Source organism: Hirsutella rhossiliensis, assembly GCF_020360975.1.
Source record: "Hirsutella rhossiliensis strain HR02 chromosome Unknown scaffold00001, whole genome shotgun sequence".
Lineage (NCBI taxonomy): Eukaryota > Fungi > Ascomycota > Sordariomycetes > Hypocreales > Ophiocordycipitaceae > Hirsutella > Hirsutella rhossiliensis.
In genome coordinates this window covers 655804-682574 of record NW_025408667.1, presented here as the reverse complement: position 1 = coordinate 682574, position 26771 = coordinate 655804, and the positions used below count along the sequence as shown (strand labels likewise).

The window sequence follows — 26771 nt, the reverse complement described above, 5'->3', positions numbered from 1 at the left end:
CTGATATGCTTTTCTTCCCACTAGCCTTTCTCGTCATTTCTTTTCCTCTTTTAGTCTCCTCTTCTTACGAATACGCCATGCCTTGCTCTTACAGGGAAAAGGTTAGGCTCGGGTTCTTGAAAGGGATGAGGGCCAGGATGACGGCTTGGGTGTAGTATCCCGCCCTGTCCACGGCATCGTCGGTCAGAATGCCCACCGAGCCGCTGTGATGTTTGGAGTTTGTACGTCCGTGAACCAGGTCGTCGGCGTGGCCCAGCTCCATGCCGTCGCGCAGCAGCTTCGCCGTCTCCTTGGGCAGGTAGTACGCCGCCGTGCGCGCCCGGCCAACGCCGCCGTCGCTGCCCGCGACAACGACCCAAGCAAACGACTCGATAGGGCCGTCACGGCCGCCAGTGTCGTCAACGCCGCCCTCGATGCCGACCCAGAAGTCGGCGGCCGGGTGGGCGGCGCGCGCGTTGCTGGCCCGGTTCAGGGCCCCCTGCAGCGTCTGGTCGTCGGAGAAGGGTTGGTCGGGGACGCACGAGGGAACGCTGACACTGCGGACGTCAAAGCTCCGGTCGGGGAACATGCGTGAGAAGCCTTCGCGGGCGGCGCCGATCTTGACGGGGTTCTGGGACGAGACGACGACGGTTTGCAACGGCGGGCTCATGATTGGTTGTCTTCGAGGGATGGAATCGAGCACAGGGGCATCAAAGCCAGCAACGGCGGTTGAGCAAAGCCTGGGCTTTGGAATGTGAGGCTGACGTGCTAGATTGCGCGCTCGGTGAGGAGAACCCGTACATCGAACCGGGCGCCATCGCTTACGGGCGGGGTAACAAACGATAGTGCGGAGGGATCTCACATGCCAGTCACATTGGCCTCATCAGTATTCATGACTGGGGACGGGTCATCGTCCTGTCAGCCGAAAGCCCGCCGGCGTCTTGGCCCGGGAAAGGGAAAAAGAAGCAGAGGCAGAGTCGAGACTTCTTAGGATACATGTAAAAATCTTGTGAAGAGGCAAAGAAAAGAGTAGCGGGGAGCAAGTTCGTGAAACCGATGACCGCCATATGACTTGAGGCCGTTGATCGCCCGATGCTGCTGCGGGTTGCAGCTCTGTTCGACGCCAACGGCATCGCGGTCAGCGGCTTCCTCCTGTACATGTAAAGCTACCAGGGTCAATCAGCCCGCAAGGACAAGACTGATAGTGTCCTGTCGCTTTGGCCCGAATCGAGAGGCCCAAGAGAAGGAGGAGTGGGTACTTGGTTGGATAACTTGGACTGAGAGACAAGCTTGTGCTTTGCAGCAGCTTTAAAAACTTACCCAACCCAACCACGAGAGCAGCTGGCGGCCGTTCTCTTTTCCTGTCATTTCTTTTCCCGTCCAATCGCTTGGCATCTTTGCTTAAGAAACGGAGAAGGGGAACGCGGTACTAGTCTCGGAGTTTATACGGAGTCCATTGTAATTAATCCCGACAGGCCGGGCTCCAACCAAGCATCATCATAGTTGGGCCGGTGATGTGAGCCGAAGCACGACTCCCGACTCGAACCCTTGGACCAACGACGCGATTCAGGTGACGGGGGAGTGGTCCCACTAGAGCCCAGCCAAGGGTGTGAGACACGACGGGCCCTGGCCTCCAAGGTTTCTCACATGTCTGCTGTACTCGGCAGATTAGGTCTCTGCCATGTCATACAGCTATTGAACATGTATGCCATCTACTACTTGACATAGAATGCCAAACGGATAGCACACCACGAAGATAAGACTTGAGCAAGATGCATAGGGAGAGCGGATTGGAGGCAGAGGTCGGGGAGAGTGACGCAGCCACCACCATGTGGTAGGCAAACAGGGCTGCAATCTTGTCATTTCAACAGAGATCGGTCACTTGCCGCCAATCTCTTGCACGCATGCTCCACCCTTGCCCCTTGCCCTTGCTGCCTTGTGGACTAATTAGACTTCGTGCATTAATGGATGCAGTGTTGGTGGATGCACATCGATGCCTGGAACAAAATCCAGGGAACCCAAGACTGACGTCTTCTTACGTAGTACACCAGGAAAGCAGCGAAATCAAGCGGTGGCGACCTGTCTTGGTAAAGCTGATGGCCCTGCCGAAGCGACGTTCGTCTATTGCCGTCCACGCAAGGGGCACTGACGGAGCCGAAGGGAGCAAAGAAGAGGAAAAGAGGCAACGACGGACATGCCTCAGCCGCCATTCATCATGGCGTTTGAGTGGGTGGATTGACCCTTGTTGACAGGGCGTGCGCCAACGCGGAACCTTGGCCTATGCTTTCTTTTCCGAACGTAGACTCGGATATTCCGTCTTTTTTTCTGCCGATCCACTGGGGAAAGAAGAGGCTTGAGCGCGGCTCGGCAACTTGCTCTGCCGCAACGAAGGTTGAGTTGTCATGACGTCTGGCGGCTTCAGTTGCGCCATCTGGCGCCACGGCGTAACGTCTCAGTCTTTACCCATTCTCTCTACTTCGTAGCTTCCGGTGCGATAGGACTGTTGGCATCATGTCGCTCTCGACATCCAGTAGAGGGCTTCACGTTCCGTGCGTACCAACATAATCGGCCAGGGCCGGGCCCCAGCCAGTCGATGCAGGGCCACCAACCAACCGGAGGACTCATATCTCGACCTGTGTGTACTGCATGGAAATAGCTGCACAGCGCAGCGAGTAGGCCGAGACAGATAATAGAAATGCCGAAGAGAGCGGCGCACCAGTCATTTCCCGGTTGCTGCTTCACGGCTCCCCCCAAGCACACATCAACCTTTCTGATACGCTCCTTTCCCCTTCCTGCCCGTGGTAAAAGTCCCTGATTAGTTAACCAAGTCTTAGACCCCGTCGGCTCGGAGAAGCCTTGGGCGAACGGACGGATCGACGGGACGGGACCAGGGGCTAAAATAGGGCCCATGGCAGCCCTGCACACGCATCAAAACAAAGCAACCAGGCTCCTCGCCTCGCCGCGTGGTGGCGAGACGGGCGAGCCCGAAGATTCGCGGCCGGCCATCAAAAATAGGATGGTGCTAGCGGCGGGTTAGCGAACGCCTCCGCTGGCTGACGAGCTCAGTTACTCAGCGGTCCGGCGTGCTCTCGTTTTGCGGGGACGGGCGTGTCGTCGTCTGTTACTTCTCCGCGTCTTCGTGGCATGTGGTCCTCGTTGAAGGTGCTGTTGTGTTGCTGCGGTAGTGCTATTGCTGCCTTCTGTCTTTGTTCTCAGTTTGCTCTCCTGCTCTTCAAGGCCATCTCCGGGTCCATTAAGCACGGCACAGGGCAGGCCCCTTGACGCCATTCATCACGCAACATACTTTGTAATTCTCCATTCTCTCTCCCTCAGCCGACTCCCCATCCCTGCGCCGGGCCACGTTGGTGCCGGGGCGCCACCCCAGGCTCTCGCCTCGAGGTGCTTGCTAGCTCGAGACCCCCTCGGGATTGGGCAAAGAGGCTGTGACCCGCTAGAGACACTCTGCATGCATGGGCCAACGCGACGCCGGGAGAGATGCTGGGCGGATGGATGGTTGGACGGATGTCCGGACGATGTGTTCTTGTATTTAGCAGCTGGTAGGCAAGCGCTAACATGTGGTGATAGAAAGAACAAGAAAATAAGGGCACAATATCCGTGGCGAGAGCGCCCTGTTCTTTTCCCATCATCGCCAGTTCCCAGTGAGGTCCGACGTGGACATCCCATCTCTCGGTTTTCCTTCTTTTCTTAGCCCCTCCCTCTCTCCGGCTTTCTTTTTTTGTTTTTGACCCTTCTCCGCCCCGAGATCCGTGCTCGCTTCTTCCCGAAGGCACTCGTTACTTTATAAGTTCAGTGTCCGGCTTGTCGTTGCGTGATTTGCCCAGCCTGTGCTCTCACGGCTACGATTCCGATAGGCGAAGACATATACGGGAAGAGTTCCAGCACTTGAGACGCGCTCATTCTCGTCCTCGTCCACCCTATCCTCGGATTCTATCATTTTCTACGCCAATCCATCTCGGCACGGGAGCCGCGCGCGGCTTGAGCTGAAGGCTCCTGGCGCAAACCCGCGACACTCATCATGGGACGTCATCTCGGCGTCCGAGCCGACCCCGAGCCGGCGCCGGTCCTCACCACTGCCGGCATCTTCTTCATATGCTTGACCTGCGTGTGGACGGTCCTGGTCGTGGCCGGCATGTCGTACCTGATTGTACGCCGCCACACGCCCCTGCTCCGGATCCGCGGCCTGTATCTCTCGCTCTCGGCCATTACGCTCCTTCACTTGTATTGGATATCCGTCCAGCTCGGCATCACCATCGGTCCCCTGGCGCCCGCGCAGGCTGAGTACTGGGTCATGGGTATCTACTTCCCCTTCGGCATCGCCCTTTTCCACGCCTCCAACAGTCGATTCCTTCATGTTGCCAAGGCGCAGAAAAAGTACGCCCAGCACGGAAGCAGCGTGGCTAAAGGTCCATCCAAGGCCCGGTGCACTGGCGGTATTCTTGGTCACTTCCGCCGTCTTGACTACACGTCCAAGATTCTCCTTGTCGTCGGGCTGGGGATGCTGTTTCAGGTACGCCATGCAGATCTTTTCACTGACCAGGCGTCCTTGTACTAACGAAACACACTTTAGCTTTTCATCACCATCCTCATGTACGTCATTTCCCGCAAGTTTCATCGGTCTTGGGGCATCGCCGGCACCGAGGTCAACGGTACCGAGATGGAGCAAAAGATGGCGATGGGCAGGGGCTGGGAATGGTAAGTATATCGCGACACACTTACCTCTCTTACACCCAATGACACTTGCTAACCGTCATAACAGGTGGCCTTCTGTCTTTTGGCAATTCTTCTGGGCCTGGCTTGTCGCCCCCTATATTCTCTGGAAGGCGCGTGGCATCCACGACACGCAAGGCTGGAGGTTTCAGACAGTTGCCTGCGCTGTTGCAAAGTAGGTTCATTCCTTGCACGAGACATGGAAAACGCCTCACTTACACCCTCGGCAGTCTGCCAGTCTCCATGCTACGCCCATGTGGGTGATCGCCCTGTACGTTCCCGCCATGGCGCCGGTCAACCAGTACTGGGTTCCTCCTCAGTGGTAAGCACTAGCTTTCCCCTTGCATCCGACAGCCCGGATTCCATTAGCCTAACAAGAGCTTTATCAGGCTCGCCGTCTCCATTATGATGATGGAAATCTTCACCGTCTTCCTCCCCTGCTGGGAGGTAATGCGAAGCCAGGCCCTTCGCCAAGAGACGCTCGAGTCGATTGCGCATTGGGAGGCCAAGAACAAGGCGTCTGGCCACGGAGCCAAGTCCCTCCACTCGGCCACCACGGCGGTGGAGTCGATGATGTCGGGGCGGAAGTCGACGACCAACGCTTCCGTCAGGACCAGCGACTCTGGCGAGAGTATCCTGACCATGAGCGCCCTCGAGCACGTTTTGGAACGCAACCCCGGCCCTCTCCAGCAGTTCTCCGCTCTGCGGGACTTTTCTGGAGAAAATATTGCTTTCCTGACCAGCGTCGCCGAGTGGAAGAACTCGTTGCCCGCCGCGGCCCGAAACAGCACGCACGGTTCGCAAGACCAACAGACTAGAGAACTCGTCCGGGAGCGGTTCAACCGCGCTCTTCGCATCTATGCGGGCTTCATCAGTACTCGTGACGCCGAGTTCCCCATCAACATCTCCTCACAGGACCTGAAGAAGCTCGAGGGGACTTTTGAGAGTTCCGCCCGCATCCTCTACGGCGACAAGTGTGAGGTTGATCCTGCCACCCCGTTCGACATGCCTGAACTTTCTCCGAAGGCTTCCACCACTCCCACCTCCTCCTGCGGGGGGTCCGAAAAGGCCGTGGTGGCTACGTCAGAAGATGGCAGTGCTGTCGGAGATCGTGTCCAGTTCTGGGGCGAGGTCCCCGGGTCGTTTGACGAGACGGTCTTTGACGATGCCGAAAAGAGTATCAAATACCTCGTGCTCACGAACACGTGGCCAAAGTTTGTCAGGAGTCGCCGAACGTCCATGGACACATTCGATATGGAGGCTGGCAACAATGCCGTTTAGATGGCCCGTGATTGACATGCTGGGAGGGATATGGCGTATGGGATGAGGTTGAATTTTCTGTCATAAAGTCGACCCCGACGCGGCACTGATCAAGGCTATACATTTTATCTAAACCCTGCGGCGTCCGGGCACACGAACAACTACAAACACCCCACTTGTTAGTTGTGTAATGGAATCATATCTCGATCGGCATCTGGTCCAGCGAAGTTTTAGAACACCGTATCAGGGCAGTTTTGACCGCATGCGATGAGAGCGAAATGCTCATAGTAATACACGAACAAATACTATTATTTCACGGCATACAGCTACAATTTAATGAAGATTCGACTTTTTAATAGTCTTGGCCGGCCATTCAATGGCACCGACCCAAGCCCATCAAGAATGGAGAAAGAGAGCAACGGTCCTCACTCGGCTCTCTGAGCAGCTACGTGTACCAAACAATGAGACAGTAAACACAGGTCATTATGATTGCAAGTGTCGTTTGCCGGACCATTTGTGTCGCTTCGTGCTCTGCCGGGCGGGTGCACCAAGGCATCAGCGCACACAGCTTTCGAAAAGCAGTCGATATCGATACTGGTTATCGGCGGTATGCTCGTTCTTAGTAAAGAGTCCCTTAAATCAAAAGTGCTGGGCCTCAGGTCGATGGCGAAAGTTTTCTAGCCTCGCCGCCATGGACGGATCCCCATATGACTCCCGGCATAAGATGAAGCCAGAAACCACAACTCAAGACGGAGATTCCTTACCCGCTGCTCCATGAGAACGTCATGGAGTCTATCAAGTCACTAGGCGCTACATGCCAATACCAGACGGGGGATCATTTATGTGTATGCACATGGAGATTTCAATCTCGTCGCATTGCAGTCTTGCCGAAATGAACGGCCTCTCTGCATGGCGTGAACACATACAGGAGCAGGAGAGAGGTCCAATATGCCGGGCAATTCCCCGGACCCGAGAGAGGTCCCCCATTATTGAACTGACAAGGGTCAAGCCGGAGATTGCTACGCACCATTTTTCAGCGGGACGCTGCCATGCGGCAACTGCTTGTGCTCAAGGCAAGGATAGGGAGTGAAATGCCGAGGCGGAGTAGATTAAGATTATGCCGATCAAAGAGCACCTCGCGGCAGATTTGTACGAGTTCCGACTCCACACTAACCGGTGGAGACACGTCGGGCCTGCCATCTGCATCGGAGGAAGGTCAAGAGAGGCTAGAGGAAGAAGAAAAAAGAGGAGATAATAGAAGGCCAGAGAGAAGGATGCTTGCTTGTCCGGCAGGCAACGGCGTCTTGGAAATTCTCGAAAACGGGGCGGAGAGAGGGGCGAGTCCCGGAAGCCAGGCCCGAAACCACGTGTGGGCCGCTCCGCGTCTCCCGAATCATGCAAAAGGGGCAGACAGAGAACAAGAGAAAGAGAAAGAAGAGGGGGGTTGTTTGGGGGAGGCCTCGAACGTATCTGAATTCCCACGTTGTCTGTTGCAGATAAAATGTGCTCAACGGAGGGGAGACCTCGGGAACGGACGCTGCGGCTACTGCTCGGCCCTGGACGGACGAGCACCTATGAGTTTGAGTGAGCATGAGATTGAGTGTGTGGCGGGCGGAAGCCGTTGCGCTGCAATGGTCACACGAGCCAGAGCTGAAACAGCCGACGAGAAAAGCAAGTGCTCTACTCTGCATGACTACACGTGCCGAGACAAGGCTTGTCATGTTGACTAGTCAAGGAGCCGTCACACGAATTGGCATGCCGTCTCGTGGAATAACATGCATACGTATTAGCACTTCATCGTGGGGGTTCCACACGGACAGAAAGCTTATTGCACGTACAGTTTAGTCGGAACCTTCAAGGTTCCCGGGCCCCCCTCGGGAGCACGGAGACCCCTCGAGATCCCCCGTACGACGGGTGAGAAAGAGAGGGGAGCCACAGGGCTGGCGTCAACAGCAGTGGCCCACCCAATTCGATGGTGGACCCAAGCAGATTATAACGTGTAGTGAGTAATTAGGGGGTTTAGCATGGCAAGCTTAGAGCAAAGGGCGAGTGTTTACATGAACTTCAACAACCACAACTCGCCATCTAATTTTCCAAGAAAAATATAATCGACAGAACCAGATGCAGGGGTGAAGCAGCATCAACAAACACAGCAAAACTCTCTTTCTCTCCATTGGAATCCAACCTCCAATGTCAAAGAGAGGCGAGCAGCGGCAACTCGCAAGGCTCCGATAGCCCATCCTCTTGCTCACCACCCTTGGCCCCCACACCAAACTGGTCCACGTGGCGTGGATACCTGACAAAAGCCGCGCGTATTAATAGAATGCACGGCGTTATAAGAGGCTTGGGGGGCTTTCAGCCATGAGGCCGGAGAGGTAAGGAGGACCCTCGTTGTCGATGATATGGGTTCCCTTGCGACCCGGCAAAAAACCTGGCTCGACGTGCCAACTCGTCGGCAGACAGTAGGGGGGCGAGAGGTCAGCAGGCTGATATTGATTGGGCGGTTGAGGTAATTTTTGAGTTTGTAGCAGCCGGAACGGAGCCCGAGATCCATCCACGCTTGCTGCTGCAGGAGCATAACCATGGACTCCAGTTTTCCGTCCCCACCGGAGGACAGGAAGGGGAGGCAGAGGAACAGGGACAAGGAAGAAAATTGGCCGTCATCGTCGATGCTGGTGGTTGTCGGGGGGGCGGAGCAGCGAGCAGCTGCCGGCCGGTGCATGCACGCGGAAGGCAGATGTATTTTTTGCAGTCGAGGAAGAGCCTCATCAGTATTGATCATGGAAGCAACACAGACATAGAGACTGGTATATGCTCGAGCAGTAGTTGTCGTTTCGGAGTTTGGACACGCAGCCCGCGTCTGACCACCAAGCGGGAGAAACGCCGTCGAGCCAATCCAGACCAAAACGAGGACAGGGCCGCCGTTAGGTTACGCCCGTTCACCCTCTATCCACGAGCAAGTCAACAGGTTGACCTAATCATTTGGATCCCGCCCTCGGCCGGTTTCATTTCTCATCCTCGCCCGCGCATCCATCCAACCACTTGGCCCTCGTCGACATCGTCGACTCCCTCCTTCGCTTCGCCAACGCGGACCCTGTCGATTCTTTGCCTCGATCTGTGCAACCATCCCATTGTTGTTACATCATCGCAGAGGTTCTTCCCCGCCCCGGAGTCTTTGTCTCAGCCCCGAACCAGCCCGCAGGGTCCCTAAGGTAGGGTCCAACGGCTGTGCAGCAGCGCCTGCAGACGTCGCCGGAGCATCGTTGTGTGCATCCCATCTCGTGCCTCTGCTCCAGGGTTTCTTGCTGCTGGACCAGCCAACCGACCGACACCCGCCGCCGCCGCCGCCTCGTTCCGGGGCGGGCTCGGATCGGAAGACGGCCGCGACGCCTGCTCGCATCGCATAGCTCTCTGCTCACCGCGGTGAGGCGAGAGGAGAAGGTCGAAAAGCTGGCTCACTCGCTTGCCAAGGCGATGCCCGCGGTAAAACATCCCTGCCTGCAGTGCAAAGGTTCGTTCTCATCCCCAACTGACGAGAAGCGCATTTGCTGACCTCGCGACTCCCACCGCAGAGAAGCACGTCAAATGTGAGTCCCTCCCTTATTTTCTCCCGACACCCCATTTTGATCCATCACCGTTTGGCCGTGTTCCATCTTTGCCAAGCTCCCTTTCTGCCGCCCGCAGCCCGCCAGCCCGGCCGTCGTCTTGGCCACCGCCGTCACCGCGGGCACCGCGCAGTTTCAATGCTCCCCCCTGGAGCCATTTTTTTGGTGCGGGGAGCCGAGGACAAGTCAAGCCCTGGCGATCTTGGCCCTTGGCTTGGGAAAGATGTGTCGGAGTCGAGATGGGGCCAGCGCGGCCAGCCACAGAGGAGACGCAGAACAAACAAAGAGGCTGGACTGACTGACACATCTTTCTTTTCTTCCACAGGCGACGAGGAGCAGCCCAAATGCCGTCGGTGTCAGTCCAAGCAGCTGCCGTGCTCGCGGCCTACGCGCAGGACCGTCTTCAAGCACGGCTCCGTCGCGAGCTTTGCCAAGGACCAGAAATGGGTCAACAGCGAGGCCAGACACTGTGAGTCTACATGATTTGGACACGATTATACCAAAAGTCTCTCCTTGTCACTTGTCTGACCCGTCCCAGTCCGCTTCCATCCGCGCGGCGGTGCCACGGCGACGGCGCCTCGTGAGCGGCGGCACCAGCAGCACACTCCGCCCAACAGCGGCGGCGAACGGGTCGCTGCCGCCCGGACCTCACCGGCCCTGACCGACCTCGCCGCCGACGACGTCCGCGACTCCCCCGCCCTGTCCCCGAGCGGCTCGCCCCTGGACGGCCGGCCTGTCCACCACCACCACCAGCGGCCGGGCACCCGCGGGAGCGTGCCGCTGCCTCCCTTGGACCGCAGCGTCACCATCGAGCTGGCGTACGATCTCGATAACGGCTGCAGCGACACCTTGCCGCGTCCCGCCACCACGATGCCCTCCATCGCCTACCTCACCTCGTCGCCCAGCAGTCACGTCTCGCCTCGCTTCCACCATGAGCACAGTCGCACTGAGGGCAGCACAACCACCACAACCAGGCTCATGTCGTCGCCGCGCCCGTCATCGTACCTGCAGCAGCACGGGTCGCCCGCCAGCTGCAACAGCAGCACCTTTGCGGGGCCGCCGCCGCCGACTTCGAGTAGCATCATCATGCAGCCCGGCCTGCTCGGCGGCGACGACGGCAGCTGCCGGCCGTTTCCCCTGCGCGATGTGCAAGAGGCCTGTCTGCTGCGTTACTTTATCGAGGAAATGTCGCATTGGGTGAGCGGAGACTTACACACTTGCACCTCTCACTCACTCACTTACACTACTTATACCCCCTATTGATATATATATATATATATATATACACCTGCTAACATCAACAGTTTGACCTTTGCGACGAGGACCGCCACTTCCAGCTCATCGTCCCTGTCTGCGCCCGCAAGCACCCCCATCTCCTCGACGCCATCTTCGCCGTGGCCGCTCGCCACCTCAGCCGGCTGCCGCAGTACAAGACCCCCCACGGCATCCTCTACCACGGCCAGCTGCTGCCCAACCTAACGGAGCACGCGGCCGTTGAGTACATGCTCAAGTGCATCCCCGCCCTGCGCCAGTTCCACGACATCCAGGACGACGACTATCGCGACAGCATCATCACCACGGCCGTCATCCTGCGTCAGCTCGAGGAGATTGACCACGAGGACGACGCGCACGGGGGGCCCATGCATCGGTCCGTCAACTTCCTCGCCATCATCGACGCCGTCCTGCGCAGCCTGCCCTCTCAGACTGCCTTTGGCCAGCGCAGCCTCATGCAGGCCGCCTACTGGATGGCCCTGCGCCAGGAGATATTCAACTCGTTTACCCGCCGCGAGGCCCCGCAGCTCATGCTGCCCCCGGAGTTTTGGCACAGCGCCTCCCAGGCGAACAAGGTCGTCATGCACCTCGTCCAGACGGCCAAGTGGCACTGGGGCGGCGGCAGCGAGCAAGAGTGGGGTGAGTCGTCTTCCACCCGAGCCCCCTGATCGTCCGGAAGAAAAAAGAGGGGATTTGGGGGGAGCTTCATTGCATCTCGTGCTAACCAAGGCTTTCTCCCCGTCCAACAGTGCGCCTGGCCAAGCAGCAAGAGCACCTCGAGCAGCACATCCTCATCAACTTCCGTCCCCTGTTCCAGCGGGCCGCCGACAAATCCCGCGGCGAAATCTTCCCGACGATATGGTACGGCTCAAACATTGAAGTGACGAGCGTCCAGCTGGGCCTCATTGCCAAGGCCGTCCTCGTCGCCGAGAATCCGTCCTTGAGGTACGGGCCACACCTCCAAGGCCCCCTTTTCCGGAGACGTCACTTACTTACAACTTCCTCAAGAAACCCCGTGGCCTCTCGCGCCAACTGGAGACAGGTCGAAAACGAGGTCCGCGTCCTGCTGCTTGACCTGTGCGGTGTCGCCCTCTGCAACCCGGCCTCGCCCCCTGCCTTGGTCCAGGCCGCCCTTGGCATCGGCGTGTACAGCGACTTCTTCACCGACCCGTATGAGCGGCAGGCTATCCGCACCGTCGTCGAGAGATACCGCGACACCCACGCCTGGCCCGTGCAGCGGCTACTAGAAATGTTCCAATAGGGCTCGCATCCAGGGGCATTCGTCGATCGACGTGAGTCAGTCCAGCCCAGCTTGCTGCTCCGACGCATCACGTCCCGCACAGTGCCACATCAGGTAGGTCGATCCGTGTCGTCCTCGGCCCCTCCTATGTCGCGATACAATCTTTCTCTTCTTTGTTTTGGGGGTGGGCGCAATGAAACAAACGGAACCTGATATTCTGACTTGACGATTTCAAGACATGCAATCAACTGTAACACGACCAAATTATACCCGGCCTACTTGAGCAATTCAACATGTCAGTGTTCAAGATTTATATCCGTAGCCAACGCATCTTTGGGCTACGTCGAATTTCGAGAAGGCTTTATATGATATCGTTTTGGCGACTACTTGATCTGTAGTAAGAGGTGGCAGACCAGGGAGGAACGGGTACAACAAGGGAACAGCGGAAGATGCTCATGCCCCGGCCCCGCGAAATCCTACACGAGAGACTCGTGCCAATATCGGTTGAGCGTCTCAGCAGCCGGGCACCAGGCTATGGGAGCTCACATTGTCATATCGAGCTCTAGTACGGGAGCGTGAGGTCGCGATACCAATGCCATGGCTCCAAGATTGTTCACACGGGCTATCCTGGAGTTTTCCTACCAAACCGTCCACTCACCAGATAGCGACCAAGACCCTCTAGTCCGCTTCGTGGACAACATACCGAGCCTTCTGGGTATCTGTGCTGGTGGCGGGCTCTATACAAAACATATGACAGAAGCAATAATAGATCTCTGCACGCGCCCATCATTGGATCCATGCGATTCTCTTTCCTTTGGCATGATCGGAGTTTGGCTCGACTACGGTGACAGCGCCGGCGAGGAAAAGTCGAGTCCAGGACTTGTTTTCGTGTGTACTTCTAGCCGGCTCTAGCCTTGCGGCCATGAGTATTATGTTCTGCGATCCTCCTATATCTATGCCATCAGATCCTGATATCAAATAGTCCTCTACCGAAACGCCATCCTCATCTTCACTTTGTTTGCACGCGCGTATGTGTAAGAGGGGAAGCAAGGGCAAGCCCACGACATCACCACTCCCTTTCGAATTCATCACCCTCCCCGTCCGACTCGGAGGCCATTCGGTCAACCAGGCACCCGCCGTCCTCGTCGGCCGAGTCGTCATCCTCGTCCTCTTCGTCGTCCTCAGTGGAACACCCCTCCTCGTCGGACGGCGGGAGGGGATGGGCGTCGCGATGAGCCTGCAGCCGCTCTGCTAGGGACATGCGTTGCTGCGGTGGATCCGAATCCGAGTCGCCGTCCGACGAGCTTCCCGCGCCGTCTTCCGGGTGAGCCTCTGCGCCGCCAGAGTGGCCGTCCGAGTCTGATTCTGAAATATTTGTGGTGCGCCTCCGTGGCCCCGCGTCCCGCCGTGGCTGTTCCAGGGCTTGGTCCGTTTCGTCGTCCGAGTCCGCCACCGCGGGGCGGGATATCCGAGCCCGTTTGGCCCTTGGCTCGTCGGGCGCGGACGAGTCGTCGTCAGAGTCGGTGACGATTCTGCGCTTCGGCGGCCGCCTTGGCAGTTCAGGCTCTGGCGGGCCGCTAGCGATCTCGTCTTCAGTATCAAGCTCTGGGCTCGAGAATTTGCCGCCCGACGGCTCTCTGGCGGAAAGAGGCCCTTCGGAAAGTTGATCGGAAATCAGGTCATCCTCGGAGGAGGAGTCTTGGATGAGTTCATCGTCATCTATGCCCTCGCTCTCATACTCATCGTGGTCCATGTCGGAAAACGACGTGGAGCTCGACTCGTCGGAGCTGTCGAGAAAGCCATCAGGGTAGGGTACGTCCTTGACTTGCAGCAGCTTTTTGTACCGGGTCATACCAGCTCCGAATTCGAAGGTGACGATGGGCCAGAGGTGGACGCCACGCTTCTGTACCAACCGGTCTACCTCTTTTGGCCGGCCGCGCACATGGATGGGGGGGATTTGGAACTTGGCAAAGTCGGGGTGGCGATCTACATCTGGCCAGCACGCAATGGTCTCCGTGTCCTCGCCCAGTCCAATCCCTTTCTCGAACGTTTCCATCAAGTATTGATGCACACAGTCGGAGACGGCCCAGTGAAGGTCCCGTTTCTTGAGGTCATAGTCGCTCTGCCAGATGTATAGCCTTTGAATATTTGGAAAGAGGCGCAGGGCTGCACGAACGCGCGCGCCGCCCCAATCGTCGAATGGAGAGATCCAGCCGACGGTGGCAGCATTGACGATGTTTTCGGCGAAACCCGGTAGGTGGCATAGACGGCCTGCGTGCAGGTGCTCGATGCCGTCGACGAAGATGACATCGAGATGCTTGTTGAAGCACACAATCCCATCGCAATCGCCGTCGCCGCTATCGATGGCGAGCGTGTGGGGAAAGACTCGCAAGCCCATTTCCCGCGACTCTCGGTGGGCGGCCATGAGGCAGCGCAAAGACTGCGTCTGGTCTGCGAGGTACACTTTGTCCCTGGCGGTCCACATGTCGGATAAAGAAGACCGCAGCACCGCCGCAGCCGAGGCTGGAGCCAGGACAAACTGCAGGAAGCGGGCTTTGGTGACGAGGTCCGGGCAGAAGTGCTCCCAGACGCGACTGCGAAGCTCGGGTGGCAGCTGCATAAACTGCGCAAAGGTGCGACGGCTGGACGGCCGGCCAGGCGTGGTGTCGAGATCGGATTCGGCGTGTGAACTGTCGTGGCTGGCGTCGCCGTCGGACTCCTCCGCCTCGACGTCGAAGAAACCGGAGCGGCGACCATTGTGAGAATCGTCGTCGTCGTCATCGTCGCCGCTGTCGCTGCCGTTCGATGACGAGCCGGAGCTCTGGTCTTCGAAGAGCTGATGCTCACCAGGTGCGCCGTCGCCGGACTCGTCGCCGCTCGAAAGAAGCACGGCGCGCGGCATCTTCGCTTCTCTTTGGCGCGCCCGCCGCTGCAGAAGTTGATTCTGCTGTTGCTGCTGCTGTTGCCGCCTCTGCTTCTGCTGGCCTCGCAAAATGTCGACTTTGGAGTGTCTGTCTGTTGCCTGCCAGAGTTGGGAAATATCAGAAGCTGCGCCATTGGCTGAACAAGGATCCGCAACACCTCCCTGCAGGCCTGGCAGCAGATCAGGCTAAGCCTCATTCGGCCGCCATTCTCCGAGCAGGTACAGAGTACTCGGTACTGTACAAAGCACTTGGCACGACGATGCCCTCATATTTGTATTCTGCTCCACGATTCCACCATCCAACAGCCAATAGACAGAGTGCCTGAGTGGTCCAAAGGGCATGACTAGAAATCATGTGGGTTCGCCCTCGCAGGTTCGAATCCTGTCTCTGTCGGGGCTGTCAGGGAACCATCGGGCTCGCTTTTTGCTAACTTTGTTTAATCCCGTTCCCTCCTTTGCAATGCGAATAAGAGTGGTGGTGGCCTTCTAATTCTTCCACCCTCTTAGACCAATTCCATCAGCCACTCTTCTCACCAGTTTTGATCACGCCTCGCAAGCCTACCCTTACCCTGCACCTATCCTTCATGATCCGTGGTAAGGAATTTGATCCTATGTGGTCAAAGAATAAATACAATGACCTTTCCATATGCTTCCCCAGCGTTGAAAATGCCCCTGGGTCTTGGATCAACGTACAGGGCCCGGCTACGTGTAGCAAGTTCCGTAGATTCGGGTGTATTTGCCCGCTCGCTCTCAACGACAGCTTCCATGGAGTCTCGTTCTCTGAATCCACTCGTCCCATGTGCTATTCGGACTCATCAACGCAGTGTCCGCTATTCTACATACCGAGCCAGGCACAATATCTATCCAGACATGCATACAATCGTTTGAAATGTCGCCAAGCCCACGACGAGCACCACCACTGGCCCGTCCACATCATCGTGGTGAACCGGTCTGGCATGAAGCGTCAACGCTGAATCCATGCACCTTCTCTCCCATCTTCGTCCCAGTCTTCTGCCCTTTTTCTTTGCGTCTCTCGTAACTAATATAAATAGGGCCTGCCCTGCCCAGCCGCATGCAAAAAATTTAAAATTGGCGGACACTCATCTCGACCAAATCACAGTGTGAGAGACCACAAGAAGGTGAAGAAAAAGAAAAAGAAAAGGAAAAAGAAAGAAAAGACCCAATCGCTCAACGCCGACAACGCCTTTCCCAATGTCAACTCTCTTTTGCCTGCCACCATCTACCCGAGCACGCTCATCCACACAAAGGTGCCGACGGCGCTGCCCAAGAGCAAAAAGGTCAGGATGCCAGCACCCGCGCGGTCGCCTCCCGTAATAGGCCGCAACTCCTCGCCGCCGTTGTCGCGGCCGCCGCCGGCATTGACGTTGCCCTTGGAGATACCGCCCGTGGAATTGGTAACGGGGGGGGTTGCTTGCTCAATGAGCAGACTCGACACGGCCGCCAGCACGTTCATGGCCTCGCCCGCGCCCGACGTCTTGTCGACGCCCGGGTCCGTAAAGGTGCCGTCGCTCCAGTAGAAGCCGCACTGGCGGCCCGACGCTCCGCCCGTGCACTGCTTGACGCCTGCCTCGGCCGACTTTTGCAACGTCGGCAGGATCTTTGGCTTGGTAAAGGGCGCAATCTGCGTCACGACGGCCAGCCAGCGGTGGACGTAGCCCTTGAAGGACAGCATGTCTGGCGAGCAGGCGCCCTTGCGCATCTCGCAGGGCACCTCGTAGGCAATGTTTTTGGGGAAGAAGTCGGTCAAAATCACCTCAGTGAGCTTCTCGACGCGATCGGCCCATTTCTTCTCGCCGTCGGTCTAAAGTATGCCTCGCGTCAGCCATTGTCATCTCCCAGGCGGGACGTCTCGCAAAGACGGTCACCTACAAAGTTGTACATGAAGGCCGCCCCCTGCAGCATGACGGCCGTGTTGTAGGAAAAGGTGGCCTTGTTGATGTCGGTGCAGTTGCGGTCGACATGGGCGCCGTCGTAGACTCGCCAAGACTTGTTGTCGATGTAGCCGGTGCCCCATAACCAGTTCCACGTCTGGTCGGCGTGCTCGGCGTACGTCTTGTTGTGCGTGTATCGCGCAAGACGCGCCCCGATATTAAAATAGCACCCGTTGGCGATGGCTGGAGAGTCATGTCAGCAAGAGCATCTCGAAGCAAAAACTTGGGCGAAGCACTATTCTTGTAGTTGTATCCGGCGTTGGAAAAGGGAATCTGCCAGCGCAAGCCGCCGTTGCAAGTCTCGTCGTGGCGGCTGGGATCGGCCATGGTATTCCACACGGCCTGGGCCAGGGCAAGCCACTGAGGCTTGTCATCGGGCGGGTTGGGAAACTTGTTTTCGGCGGCCAGCATGGCCGACATGCCCCAAAAGCCTTGGTCGTCGTTGCCGAGCGAAGCCGTGTGGTTGGCGGGCATGAAGTTTTCCTTGTCGCCAACCTGGTGCAGCATGCCCTCCATGACGACTTTGTTATAGCTCGAGTCACCCGTCAAGTGCCAGTAGTCGATGTATGTGCCCATCATGGCGCCGCCCTCCCACCAGTAGTAGGGACCAGCAGGGGGCGGGCCGGGCAGAGTGCCGGGGATACCACCCGTCTTGTTGCCCGGGTAGAAGAGCATCAGGTCATAAGCGAGGGTGCGGGCGGATTCGAGGATATTGTCTGCGCAGACGTCGCACACCATGTTAGCGCTCTCTCCAAGGGTCAAAAAACATGATTGGGAGAGAAAGCAGGAAGCTCGTACCCCGAGTGTCGATCTTGTACGGCGACACTGCTTGGGCCTCAGCACCGCATAGGAGCAGAAATCCGGCCAAGAAAAGTCGCCATGTCTGGGACAAGCTCGGGGTTAGGCGGGAAGAGATCATGGTGGTCGAGGAGAGGAGGGCAGCGGAAGTTGGACGGGGCACCAGCAGGCACCTATCCAGGCCGCTGGGGGTGAAAACACGAAGCTCGCTCAAGTATCGATGTCGTCTCGGTGCCGTGATTCGCGAAGTCGCAGGCGGGGTGAAAAAAAGCGAAGGGCAAACTCGTGGCGCCGCTGTGTCGATCTTTTAGTATAAGGCAAACCGAAGCGTCACGACAGACGAGGTGGGCGGGTGTGAGGATGGCTGAACTAAAGAGGCCCGACGAGATCCAGGGGCAAAGCAAAGAGAGAGAAATCTGGTTGGAGCCCCGAGAGGGAGGGGAAAGAATGATGATGGATGGAAAGGGCGAAAAGAGGGACGGGACGAGGGGAGGCGCGTGCGTGGGGTAACCAACGCGGATAGTCGTGCCTGTTGGCCCGCACGAGTTTGGTTATGAAAGCTGGGGAGCGAGAGGGAGTGACGGGGGGAGAGAGAGAGTGACGGGGAGAGAGAAGCAGAGAGAGAGAGAGAGGCAGAGGGAGAGGGCTAGCGAGGAGGAAGGTGAAGCTGGTGGGTGTAGGTACTGTGCAGTAGTCAGTCGGGACGGTGGCAGGGTACCTTGGAGAATGTTCCCAAAGGGGCAATGCAATGAACCTGATGGTTCGGAGAAGGGCAATGGTTAATATCCGTACGGAGTAACTTACTCCGTACATGGGATGGAAACGGACAAGGATGAAAAGCGGGCGGGCCCGTTCGTGCTTGGCCAAGAAGCCAGCAAACGGGGCTGAGCTGCTGATGCCAAACAAATGGCCGAGGAAAAGTCTTGGCAAAGAGAACAAGCGCTGGCCGATGCAGCACCCACCTCCGCACACACTGACCACAGGGGCCATCAACAAGACCCATCAAGTGAGGAACGGCAAGGGAGATCAACAATGGGTGGAGCCGGGGCGAATCAGGCGGCCAAGAGGGAAAAGCTCTCAGCACGTGCGTGTGGGAGCACCACGGCAACGGCGAGGCCTCAGGCTGTCGAGGAGAAAAGAGGGTGAGCCTCAGGCTGTCGAGGAGAAAAGAGGGTGAGCTTAATGAAGCCGCTACTGCAACGTTAAACAGAAAAAGGCCCTGTCGTCAACAGGCCTTTTCCGGACCGCGGCGGAGGGGAGCTGCGCCACACTCTTTTGTCTCTTCTACCCGGGCCAATCGAGTACTAGTACAGTACCTTGATGACGCCTACAAACACAGGGTCTTCCAAGTACCTCAAGCTTGGGAGCTCCGGGGGTGGGCGCTAAACAGGCGCCTTGGCATCGCGTCCAGGCGCGTCATAGATTGCCTGCTTGGCATCAGCGGTGCCAAAGCACCTGATTGGCGGGGGATCCGGGCGTTTGATGACTTAGTACTACGTACCTAGCTACCTGGCAGTCGCAGTACTCGGCGGTTCGTCCACATTTCGTGCCATGTTCTGCGGGCCTCACGGGGTGCCGACGAGTACCGGCTACCGTCGGTCAAGGTCTCCGTAGAGCTTGAACCTGAATCTGAGTGCCGCCCCGCACAAAGGTAAGTAGGTAGGTGACAAGGCAGAGCGACCAAAGATGCTTGATGCCCCTGTATCGGGTACAAGCCCCGACATGGAGGCGCCTTGCTGCTGTTTGCACCTCTTGGTCTGCGACTCGACAGGTTGCTAAACTGGTTGCCCGGCACTGCGCAAACGTGTTTTATGGTTGAAACCTTGCAAGACAAACTTTGGTCTACTACCAGGCAGTAGTCTGCGATAGTATCTTGGCAGCTGAAGCTCCGGCTCCTTGACACCAGACTCAATGCAGGCAGTACAACAAGTATACCTCCTCGACCGGCCACTCCTCGACCGCGCCAGAGTCACCTCCAGGTCTATCTCGCCCCGGAAGGTGCCTTGGCTGCCTCAGGTCGACCCCTTTTAATCATCCTGTGCGCCGTTTTTATTCTCCCTGTGCAGTCAAGAGCTCTAATTGGCTCCTTAAAGCTAGTGACCTTATATACCACGTTAATTGCTAGGACTTAAAAGTACCGACTACCCTATATAGACCCACTTCTTCTGCATATAGTACTCTATTAAGAGGACTTTTACATAACCTTTTAAAATAACTTACTGTTTAAAGCGCTATACTCATTTTAAGAGCCCTACCGTCTTATACATCGCGAATTATACATCGCGAATGTCGATAGCGTATTCTTGCTATAAGGCAAGGACAAAATCGTTATTAGTACTTAGCACGTCAAGAATTTAGTATGGTAGACTTTGTACACAGGGGGAATAAAAACGGCGCACAGGATGATCAAAGGGGGTCCCTCAGGTACCAACCCCGTTCCCAATCTGGCTTCATTCCGGTCACTTCGCTCTGTCCGACGTCCATACATGGCTGTCGTCACCACACGCGCCGTCGGGAACAATCAATCGTATCCCACGGGCTCCAAATTACGCTGTGCTACCACGACGGCGTGCCGCATGTCCCCGACCCAAACCTCCCCTTGGCTGCCTCGTCCAGGAACCCGCTCGCCGTGATTGAGCGGCTGCTCCCGTGCCTGTCGAACAACGTGGACCTGCATGCCGTGGGAGTCGTGCGCGTGCCCAAGGCCGGCCTCGCATGCAGATAGCTGTGCATGCGCCCTCGTGCATAACATGCGAAGCATGTACGTGTCACAAACCTGCCTACAGTAACTTGAGCGTGGACAACCGTGCCGAGGAATGGGGGCCTCGAAACGCAGCGTCGCCGCGTTGCCATTACAACGCCCAGCAGCCAGCCGGGCTTGTTGACTGTTCCACGATGCTTTCCCTTCTGACGGCACAGGAGCCATGTCCGCATATGCGTACTTCGACTGTGGGAGGTCTTCAGGTGCGCACCTCCCTAAGCTCGGGCGTCTGCTGACGGCCAACTCTTCCATCGACTCAGTGTGTGGACGCAACTTAATAGTTCGCCTTAAAATCTGCTTGAGATGATGTTGTCTATAGTGTGTCTTGATGCCTCCCTGGTAGCGATCAAAGTCACAACCCCCCTTTCTCCTCGCTCTTCGTGGTCAATGGTGGATGGACCCCGGAATTCAGCACGTGGTGGCCGCTCTTCACCGACCAGGCCGAGACAAGGCCAACCAAACTTGGGTGTTTTGGACTGGCAGTGATGGCGTCTTGCATCTCAACGCCGGGCTGCAATTGTCACTCAAGGGAGAGGGGCCGGTATCTGCTGGCTATTGTTGGACCGGAGACCACGGGCAAGAGAAAGCAACGAGCATCCAGTTGCAAGATTCCGCTCAAACTGCCTGACCAGGAACCCAAGACCTGCTAAACGACGACACATCGGCGCTGGTGTGCAGCGGCCGCTGGAGATACTCAAGGACTCTGACTTCCTCCCTGAGGCGGACCAGGAGATTGACATCAACATCCGTGAGCCCATGCATCTGACGCTCAGCCGCCTCCCTCATTTCTAGTCCAAGCCCCATGCCGTCGTTATCAACGTGTCGAGCGTCCTGGACTTCGTCCCCTTTTCCATCATCAAACCGGTGTACAACGGCACCAAGGCGTGGCTGCACTTCTGGAGCATGAATCTCCGCACGCAACTCAAGAATGCAAAGTCCAACATCAGGGTGGTGGAGGTTGCTCCCCCGATGGTAGCGACGGACTTGCATCCCGAGAGGTCGGATCCAGACAGCAACAAAAAGAACAACAATCCCAGTATGCTGAGCGTCGACGAGTTCACGCAAGAGGCTTCTACCAAGCTCGAGCGGGGGGGGAGATGACATGATTACGGTGGGCAAGGGCAATGAGATTGTCGACGAGTGGCACAGGGCATTTGGGGATAAATACCCTTCGAACTGAGCGAGCGGCTTGATGGCGCACGTCGATGGGAAATGTGGATTGCTGCCAAGTTGATAGGAATCTGCCACTCATCGTCGAAGCTGCGCTTTCATGTCTGCTTTCGGGTTGGCACACTTGCAACAACCGCTGTTGGAACGAGAAAGACTGTTAATCAACCCTCTCTAGAAACACAAAGTCACACCCCAAGAACACGTCGAATCACGTATCCTAACTCTAGGTGTTTGGTGAATTATATTTTGAGTCATTATATACTAGTCTCCAGCCTTGGGGAATACATTAATTGCCGGCTTGAGCATCACCTATCCCCTTGACTGTTGTGTACCACATTGCATTAACTGATGATCAAGGCCGCTTGATATGTGGAAAACCATGAATCTCGTGACATGTATAAACCAATCCCCTCCGGGCATTAAGCCTTGGGCAGGTTCTGAGGAGCGTAGCTCTGGTCGGGCTGGACGACCTTGCCCTCCTTGACCTGGTTGTCAGTGTAGGCGGGCCACACGATCTGCCGCTTCTTGTTTTCAACGACGGAAAGCGTGGTGAAGCCATTGCCTGGGCCAAACTGGCCGCTCCAGCCCGACGTGACGGTGTAGTCGCCGCAGTTGGAGGGCCCGCCGTTGGCGCGCGAGGCCCGGACGTCCTTGGTGGCCTTGACGGCGAGCTTGCAGGCGGTGGCGGCGCCATGACCGCTGTTGATGCCAAAGGTCCAGGTGCAGAGCTTGTCGTCCTTGTCGCAGACGCGCTTCATGTTCTGGATGGTCCACTCGGGCGCGGCGGCCATCATGGACACTCCGTTCGGGGCCGGGGCGGCGACGGCCGTCGAGGCGGCGAGGACGGAGGCAATGAGGGTCTTGGTGAGTTGCATGACGACGGTTGTGTGTGGTGAGAGAGTGAGTGTGTGAGAGAGAGTGGACAAGTTGATGCTGGGAAAGATGAGGCTCGTGGATGCGGATGAAGGGCTTCTCTTGCTCGTCGGGGAAGAGAGAGGTCGAGGCTCTTATACACGTCGGGCTCGTCTCGAGTTCATAGCACACACCACTCCCGGCTGACTGACCGTCATGTCACATTCCGTGTCTGGCGACCTTGCAGGCAGTCGAGGGCAAGGTTCCTCTCCCGCATCCCTATGACCTCATTCACGAACCCACCTTTACGCCCAGAGAGTCCCCATCTAGATCGAGCTTGTCTTCGGCGAAACCTCCCAACACGGGCCGATCGGCAGTCAGCCAAGGTGGACCGCGCCTCGTAAACGGAGAGGCCCTTCCTTTGCGTTGGATGCTGACCGACAACCTGACCTCTCTGCTCACGTTGGTCCGACAATGTGTGAAGGCTTGGGGAGGGTTCAATTGACGGGGTCACCTGGTCCGCCGTCGGCTCGTATCGGGCGCGGGGGGGCCTTTCACTCGATCCGCGTCCCAATCAGCACGGGGTGGCAGGGCGAAGCGTTAGGCGCCCCGACGTTCTCGATCAGGGCAAATGGGAGGAGGGAAAAAAAAGCCCCAAGTGGCACAGCCAGTAGGCTGGAAAGGGAGGCTCGAGACCCTGCGTCAGCCAAGGAGCGGGACTCTCGTGATATGTATGCAACGTCCCGGGGACCCGCCGGCGGCCCGTCGATACGGCGAGAAGCGTGTCAAGGCCAGCGAGAGCGATGGCTCGTATTCTATGAATAGCATGCTCTGGCCTTATGGTGCCTCGTACCGACCACGTACTTCCTGATCGCTGGTTGGCTTGTGACGGCAACCGACGGTTTCCACCCGGCCCGTGCCTCGTCTATTCTTCCGTCAATCCGCGCCTTTGCTTCCTCCGACTTGCTTCCCGACGAGGATGGCTACCGCCTAGCCGCCGTTCCTGCAAAAGAGGACCGCTGACCCCCGCCCGCCACCAAGCTCGGTGTCAGCCCACGTTTCTATGCCATGGCGGCCAAGAAGGAAAAGGGGAATCATCCGGCCGCTGTTCTTGCGCTGCACCGTGCAGCTGACATGAAAGCCTCGAAACGGCGGAGGGGCTGGGGCTTTGGAGGCTTGAGACCCCTGAGCCCGACGACCCGGCCATGACAGTGGGATTTCAGTCTGTACCACGGCTGATAGCCCACCTGGTCCTCTAAGAAGCTGTACAGTAATTACGAAGTACCCCGTAAGCTGCTTGAATGCTTGGGTCGGCCGCTCGGATTCGGGCCGCTCTCTGCCAGTACGTGCAGGAGCCACAATGCATGATGAACTCCGAGGCCGAGCCTCTGGCTCCTGGTTACAACTCGTATGACATTGCCACTTGACTTTGCCATTTGTCGTTATGCTAGGGCTAAGTGAGCATACATGCTTGGTTGCTAAGGTGGCACGAGACATTCGTCAGGACCTACAAGTCGGCGGCGGCACAGGGTGCCTTGCCAGGCGGGGTCCGCCGAAGATCATTCGATAGACATGTCTGGATGGGACAAAACGCAGCGGCCCTCCCGTCAGCAGTCAAGACCCGTCGAGGCCTGACGGGGCACTGAGTTTTGGGCAACAGCCTATTCAACGCCATGACACATCTTTCGAGGTTGCAATTCGTCATACTAGAAGTTCACGAGGCGGCAGACCTCTGTGCAGAACTGACGCAGACTGCGTGCTGCTGCATGCACATGTCGTCCTCTGGCCGTGCCGCATCTGCTGCAGCCAGGTTGGCTCAAGAACGGGAACTATTGTTACACAGCATAGAATGGCGGTAGGAGGAGGCGGACTTGACTCTGCCCTAATTCTCCCATTGCATCTTCTGTGCGATTATCCGTCGGGTCATTGTCGCTATTCGGCTCCATGCCAGCCGCAACTACCCCGAGATGGCCGAGGACGCAGCCCTGGTTCATGGCTTGCCAAGACTCGCCATCTTTGCTTCTTTTTATTTCGCCACCTTTAGGGAATAAAATGGATTGATCATTTGTAGAATTCGAGGTTGAGGCTTTGATCTGGCCGCCATCTCTGCACTCTAAACTCGTCTGTTCTATGCGTGTAGATCAACTCCCGTGCCTCTCATGCCTGGCCACGCCATATATACTTTAGTTCAATTGGAAGGAAGTCAACATCTGCTTACCGAAGATTTGGAGAATTTGACGAGAAAGCATGATCCTGTCATGCAGACATAGGGTCATGACTGGCGGAGACTGGGACTCGACTCCTTGAGATCAAGTCCAACACCTCGCACGAATGCCGATTTACCGATCAAACGAAATCACAGTTCCCGACATCAGAACCTTTAGCCGGGTGAGCTTCCGGCGTGGGGCATTCGTGTCTTCTGCGGAATGAACAAAGTATACCTGTGCGATTGCCCTTGCACGCAGTGTGTCCTTCACACCATCCTTTTTACCAATCCGGGACAACTTTAACAACCCCTCAGCTTCAGCCCCGCCGCAGGCCGATCCGACCTGGGGATGCGAGTGACTGAAGTGCCGATCGAGCAGTCAATATGATGTATCCTGACACAAGTTCCACACCGTCCAGAAGCCGATGGACGCTTCAGGCGACGCTCCTGCAGACCTCAGCGCTGGCAATGTCGCATTCGCTTATATCGGACATCTAACAGCTCCTGGCATCATTACCGCTCACTCACGATGGGCCTTTATGAGCTTCTGTATCTGAGCAGCTGTGTATACGCGAAGGTGTCGTGCTCTTTTTCAAGTTGCATGAATATGGAGCACGCATCCATCCTCGTCTGATGTTTATTTCATGTCCTAATCGGAGCATATTATATCGGTGACAATCGACTCTCAAGCATCCACGGTTACGTAGCACTCGGCATCGATGAAGCTCAAGCTACTTTTCGCAATAGCAGCGACGCCGGCTCTACTCGGAGGACAGGAAAATGGTAGGAATGAGATGAATGGCTTGATCTCCTTGTTCCATGCTCGGCGCTTACTCGCTCGACCTTCAACCTTCACGCTTACACACGTATTGCATACGCGGACCTCTTCGGAACCCCGTCGGTGCCGTTCCGTCAGTCGGGTCCGCACGTATTCGAACTATCTAAGATAAGGAGCATCGAAGTTGACGCTCAGCATGCCTCTTCTCGAGATAAAGACGGAGCCACCTTGATCCCCCCACATTGCGTGACTTTGCAAACCACATTTTCACAAGACTTAGAGGCTGTCTTTGGCATTCGTCTCGAGGTGGAGGAAAGCAACAGCCCTGGGGAGAGCAGCATATATCTCACTCTCGGCGATGAGTCCGCCTATACAGATGCTGCCGGCTGGCCGACGTCCGAGGGCTACAGCCTGACGACCAATGGCTCGGGAATCTTTATCACTGGAGCCAGTTCGCTCGTTGTCTGGTGGGGAACGTGGACCGTCTTGCAGCAGGCTGCTCTGCGCGAGGACGACCCGGGCCTGCCGTACGGCTCAGCGAACGACATGCTTGGCTGGGGCGAGCGCGGTATGATGCTCGACGCTGCTCGAAATTATTATCCCAGGACCTTTCTCATCGAGATGTGCTCCTACATGTCATTTTTCAAGCAAAACATCTTTCACCTGCATTTGAGCGACAATTTATTCAACAGCAAAAACTATTCGCGGGAGCAGTCGCTTGGGCTAGACGCCTGGTTCCGATTTGGTCTGACTATGAAGATCTAGAGGGACTGAATACCCGTCGCATCGAGTCTTACACAAGGGCCGAGTTTAACGAGATCCGGAGGAGCTGCACGGCCCGCGAAGTCACCATCCTGCCCGAGATTGAGGCCCCTGGACACGCGCTGCCGATTGTACAGTGGCGTCCACGGCTGAGCCTCGAGAGCGACCTAATTCTATTGAATATTTCTCATCCACATATAATGCCGACCATGAAGATGATCTGGCGCGAGATCCGGCCTTGGTTTCACTCAAAGACCGTTTCTATCGGGGCAGATGAGTACAAGGGGCCAGTCAAGGACTACAACATGTTTGTGAACGTCATGTACGACTTTATTCGAGAGATGTACAACAAGTCTGTTCGTATCTGGGGCACTCTCCCGGCCTACTTCGACCCTGACTACGTCAATGCACATCAGCATATTTCGATTCAACATTAGGGGTACTTTAAAGACAATCCATACCATAACTACTAACATTAAATATTG

The 26771-nt window shown here is 56.9% G+C and overlaps 8 protein-coding genes and 1 non-coding gene across 9 annotated transcripts; 5 read left to right on the top strand and 4 right to left on the bottom strand.

Moving 5' to 3' along the window:
- Positions 1 to 88: 88 nt before the first annotated feature.
- Positions 89 to 649, bottom strand: HRG_00028 (NTPase; the record flags this gene model as incomplete). The annotated part of the gene is made up of 1 exon (XM_044858499.1): positions 89 to 649. The coding sequence occupies one exon, from the start codon at positions 647 to 649 to the stop codon at positions 89 to 91; it is 561 nt and encodes a 186-aa protein (XP_044724899.1).
- Positions 650 to 4015: 3366 nt separating this feature from the next.
- Positions 4016 to 5988, top strand: HRG_00027 (Regulator of G protein signaling superfamily; the record flags this gene model as incomplete). Its single annotated transcript, XM_044858498.1, has 5 exons — positions 4016 to 4507; positions 4568 to 4692; positions 4757 to 4882; positions 4946 to 5029; positions 5097 to 5988. The coding sequence occupies 5 exons, from the start codon at positions 4016 to 4018 to the stop codon at positions 5986 to 5988; spliced, it is 1719 nt and encodes a 572-aa protein (XP_044724898.1).
- Positions 5989 to 9441: 3453 nt separating this feature from the next.
- On the top strand, positions 9442 to 12105 carry HRG_00026 (fungal zn(2)-Cys(6) binuclear cluster domain-containing protein; the record flags this gene model as incomplete). Its single annotated transcript, XM_044858497.1, has 7 exons — positions 9442 to 9478; positions 9540 to 9554; positions 9898 to 10041; positions 10111 to 10769; positions 10877 to 11483; positions 11594 to 11789; positions 11853 to 12105. The coding sequence occupies 7 exons, from the start codon at positions 9442 to 9444 to the stop codon at positions 12103 to 12105; spliced, it is 1911 nt and encodes a 636-aa protein (XP_044724897.1).
- A 1045-nt stretch (positions 12106 to 13150) lies between these two features.
- Positions 13151 to 14986, bottom strand: HRG_00025 (zinc finger domain-containing protein; the record flags this gene model as incomplete). The annotated part of the gene is made up of 1 exon (XM_044858496.1): positions 13151 to 14986. One exon carries the CDS (start codon positions 14984 to 14986, stop codon positions 13151 to 13153), a length of 1836 nt encoding a protein of 611 aa, XP_044724896.1.
- A 333-nt stretch (positions 14987 to 15319) lies between these two features.
- On the top strand, positions 15320 to 15401 carry HRG_12050. Its single transcript has one exon. It is a non-coding gene; the product is annotated as a tRNA-Ser (tRNA).
- An 846-nt stretch (positions 15402 to 16247) lies between these two features.
- Positions 16248 to 17878, bottom strand: HRG_00024 (glycosyl hydrolase family protein; the record flags this gene model as incomplete). Its single annotated transcript, XM_044858495.1, has 4 exons — positions 16248 to 16829; positions 16898 to 17142; positions 17196 to 17675; positions 17758 to 17878. 4 exons carry the CDS (start codon positions 17876 to 17878, stop codon positions 16248 to 16250), a joined length of 1428 nt encoding a protein of 475 aa, XP_044724895.1.
- A 3125-nt stretch (positions 17879 to 21003) lies between these two features.
- HRG_00023 (short chain dehydrogenase domain-containing protein) lies at positions 21004 to 21619 on the top strand (the record flags this gene model as incomplete). The annotated part of the gene is made up of 3 exons (XM_044858494.1): positions 21004 to 21118; positions 21160 to 21266; positions 21311 to 21619. The coding sequence occupies 3 exons, from the start codon at positions 21004 to 21006 to the stop codon at positions 21617 to 21619; spliced, it is 531 nt and encodes a 176-aa protein (XP_044724894.1).
- A 488-nt stretch (positions 21620 to 22107) lies between these two features.
- On the bottom strand, positions 22108 to 22563 carry HRG_00022 (uncharacterized protein; the record flags this gene model as incomplete). The annotated part of the gene is made up of 1 exon (XM_044858493.1): positions 22108 to 22563. One exon carries the CDS (start codon positions 22561 to 22563, stop codon positions 22108 to 22110), a length of 456 nt encoding a protein of 151 aa, XP_044724893.1.
- Positions 22564 to 25465: 2902 nt separating this feature from the next.
- Positions 25466 to 26289, top strand: HRG_00021 (glycosyl hydrolase family protein; the record flags this gene model as incomplete). Its single annotated transcript, XM_044858492.1, has 2 exons — positions 25466 to 25529; positions 25805 to 26289. The coding sequence occupies 2 exons, from the start codon at positions 25466 to 25468 to the stop codon at positions 26287 to 26289; spliced, it is 549 nt and encodes a 182-aa protein (XP_044724892.1).
- Between the last annotated feature and the right edge of the window lie 482 nt (positions 26290 to 26771).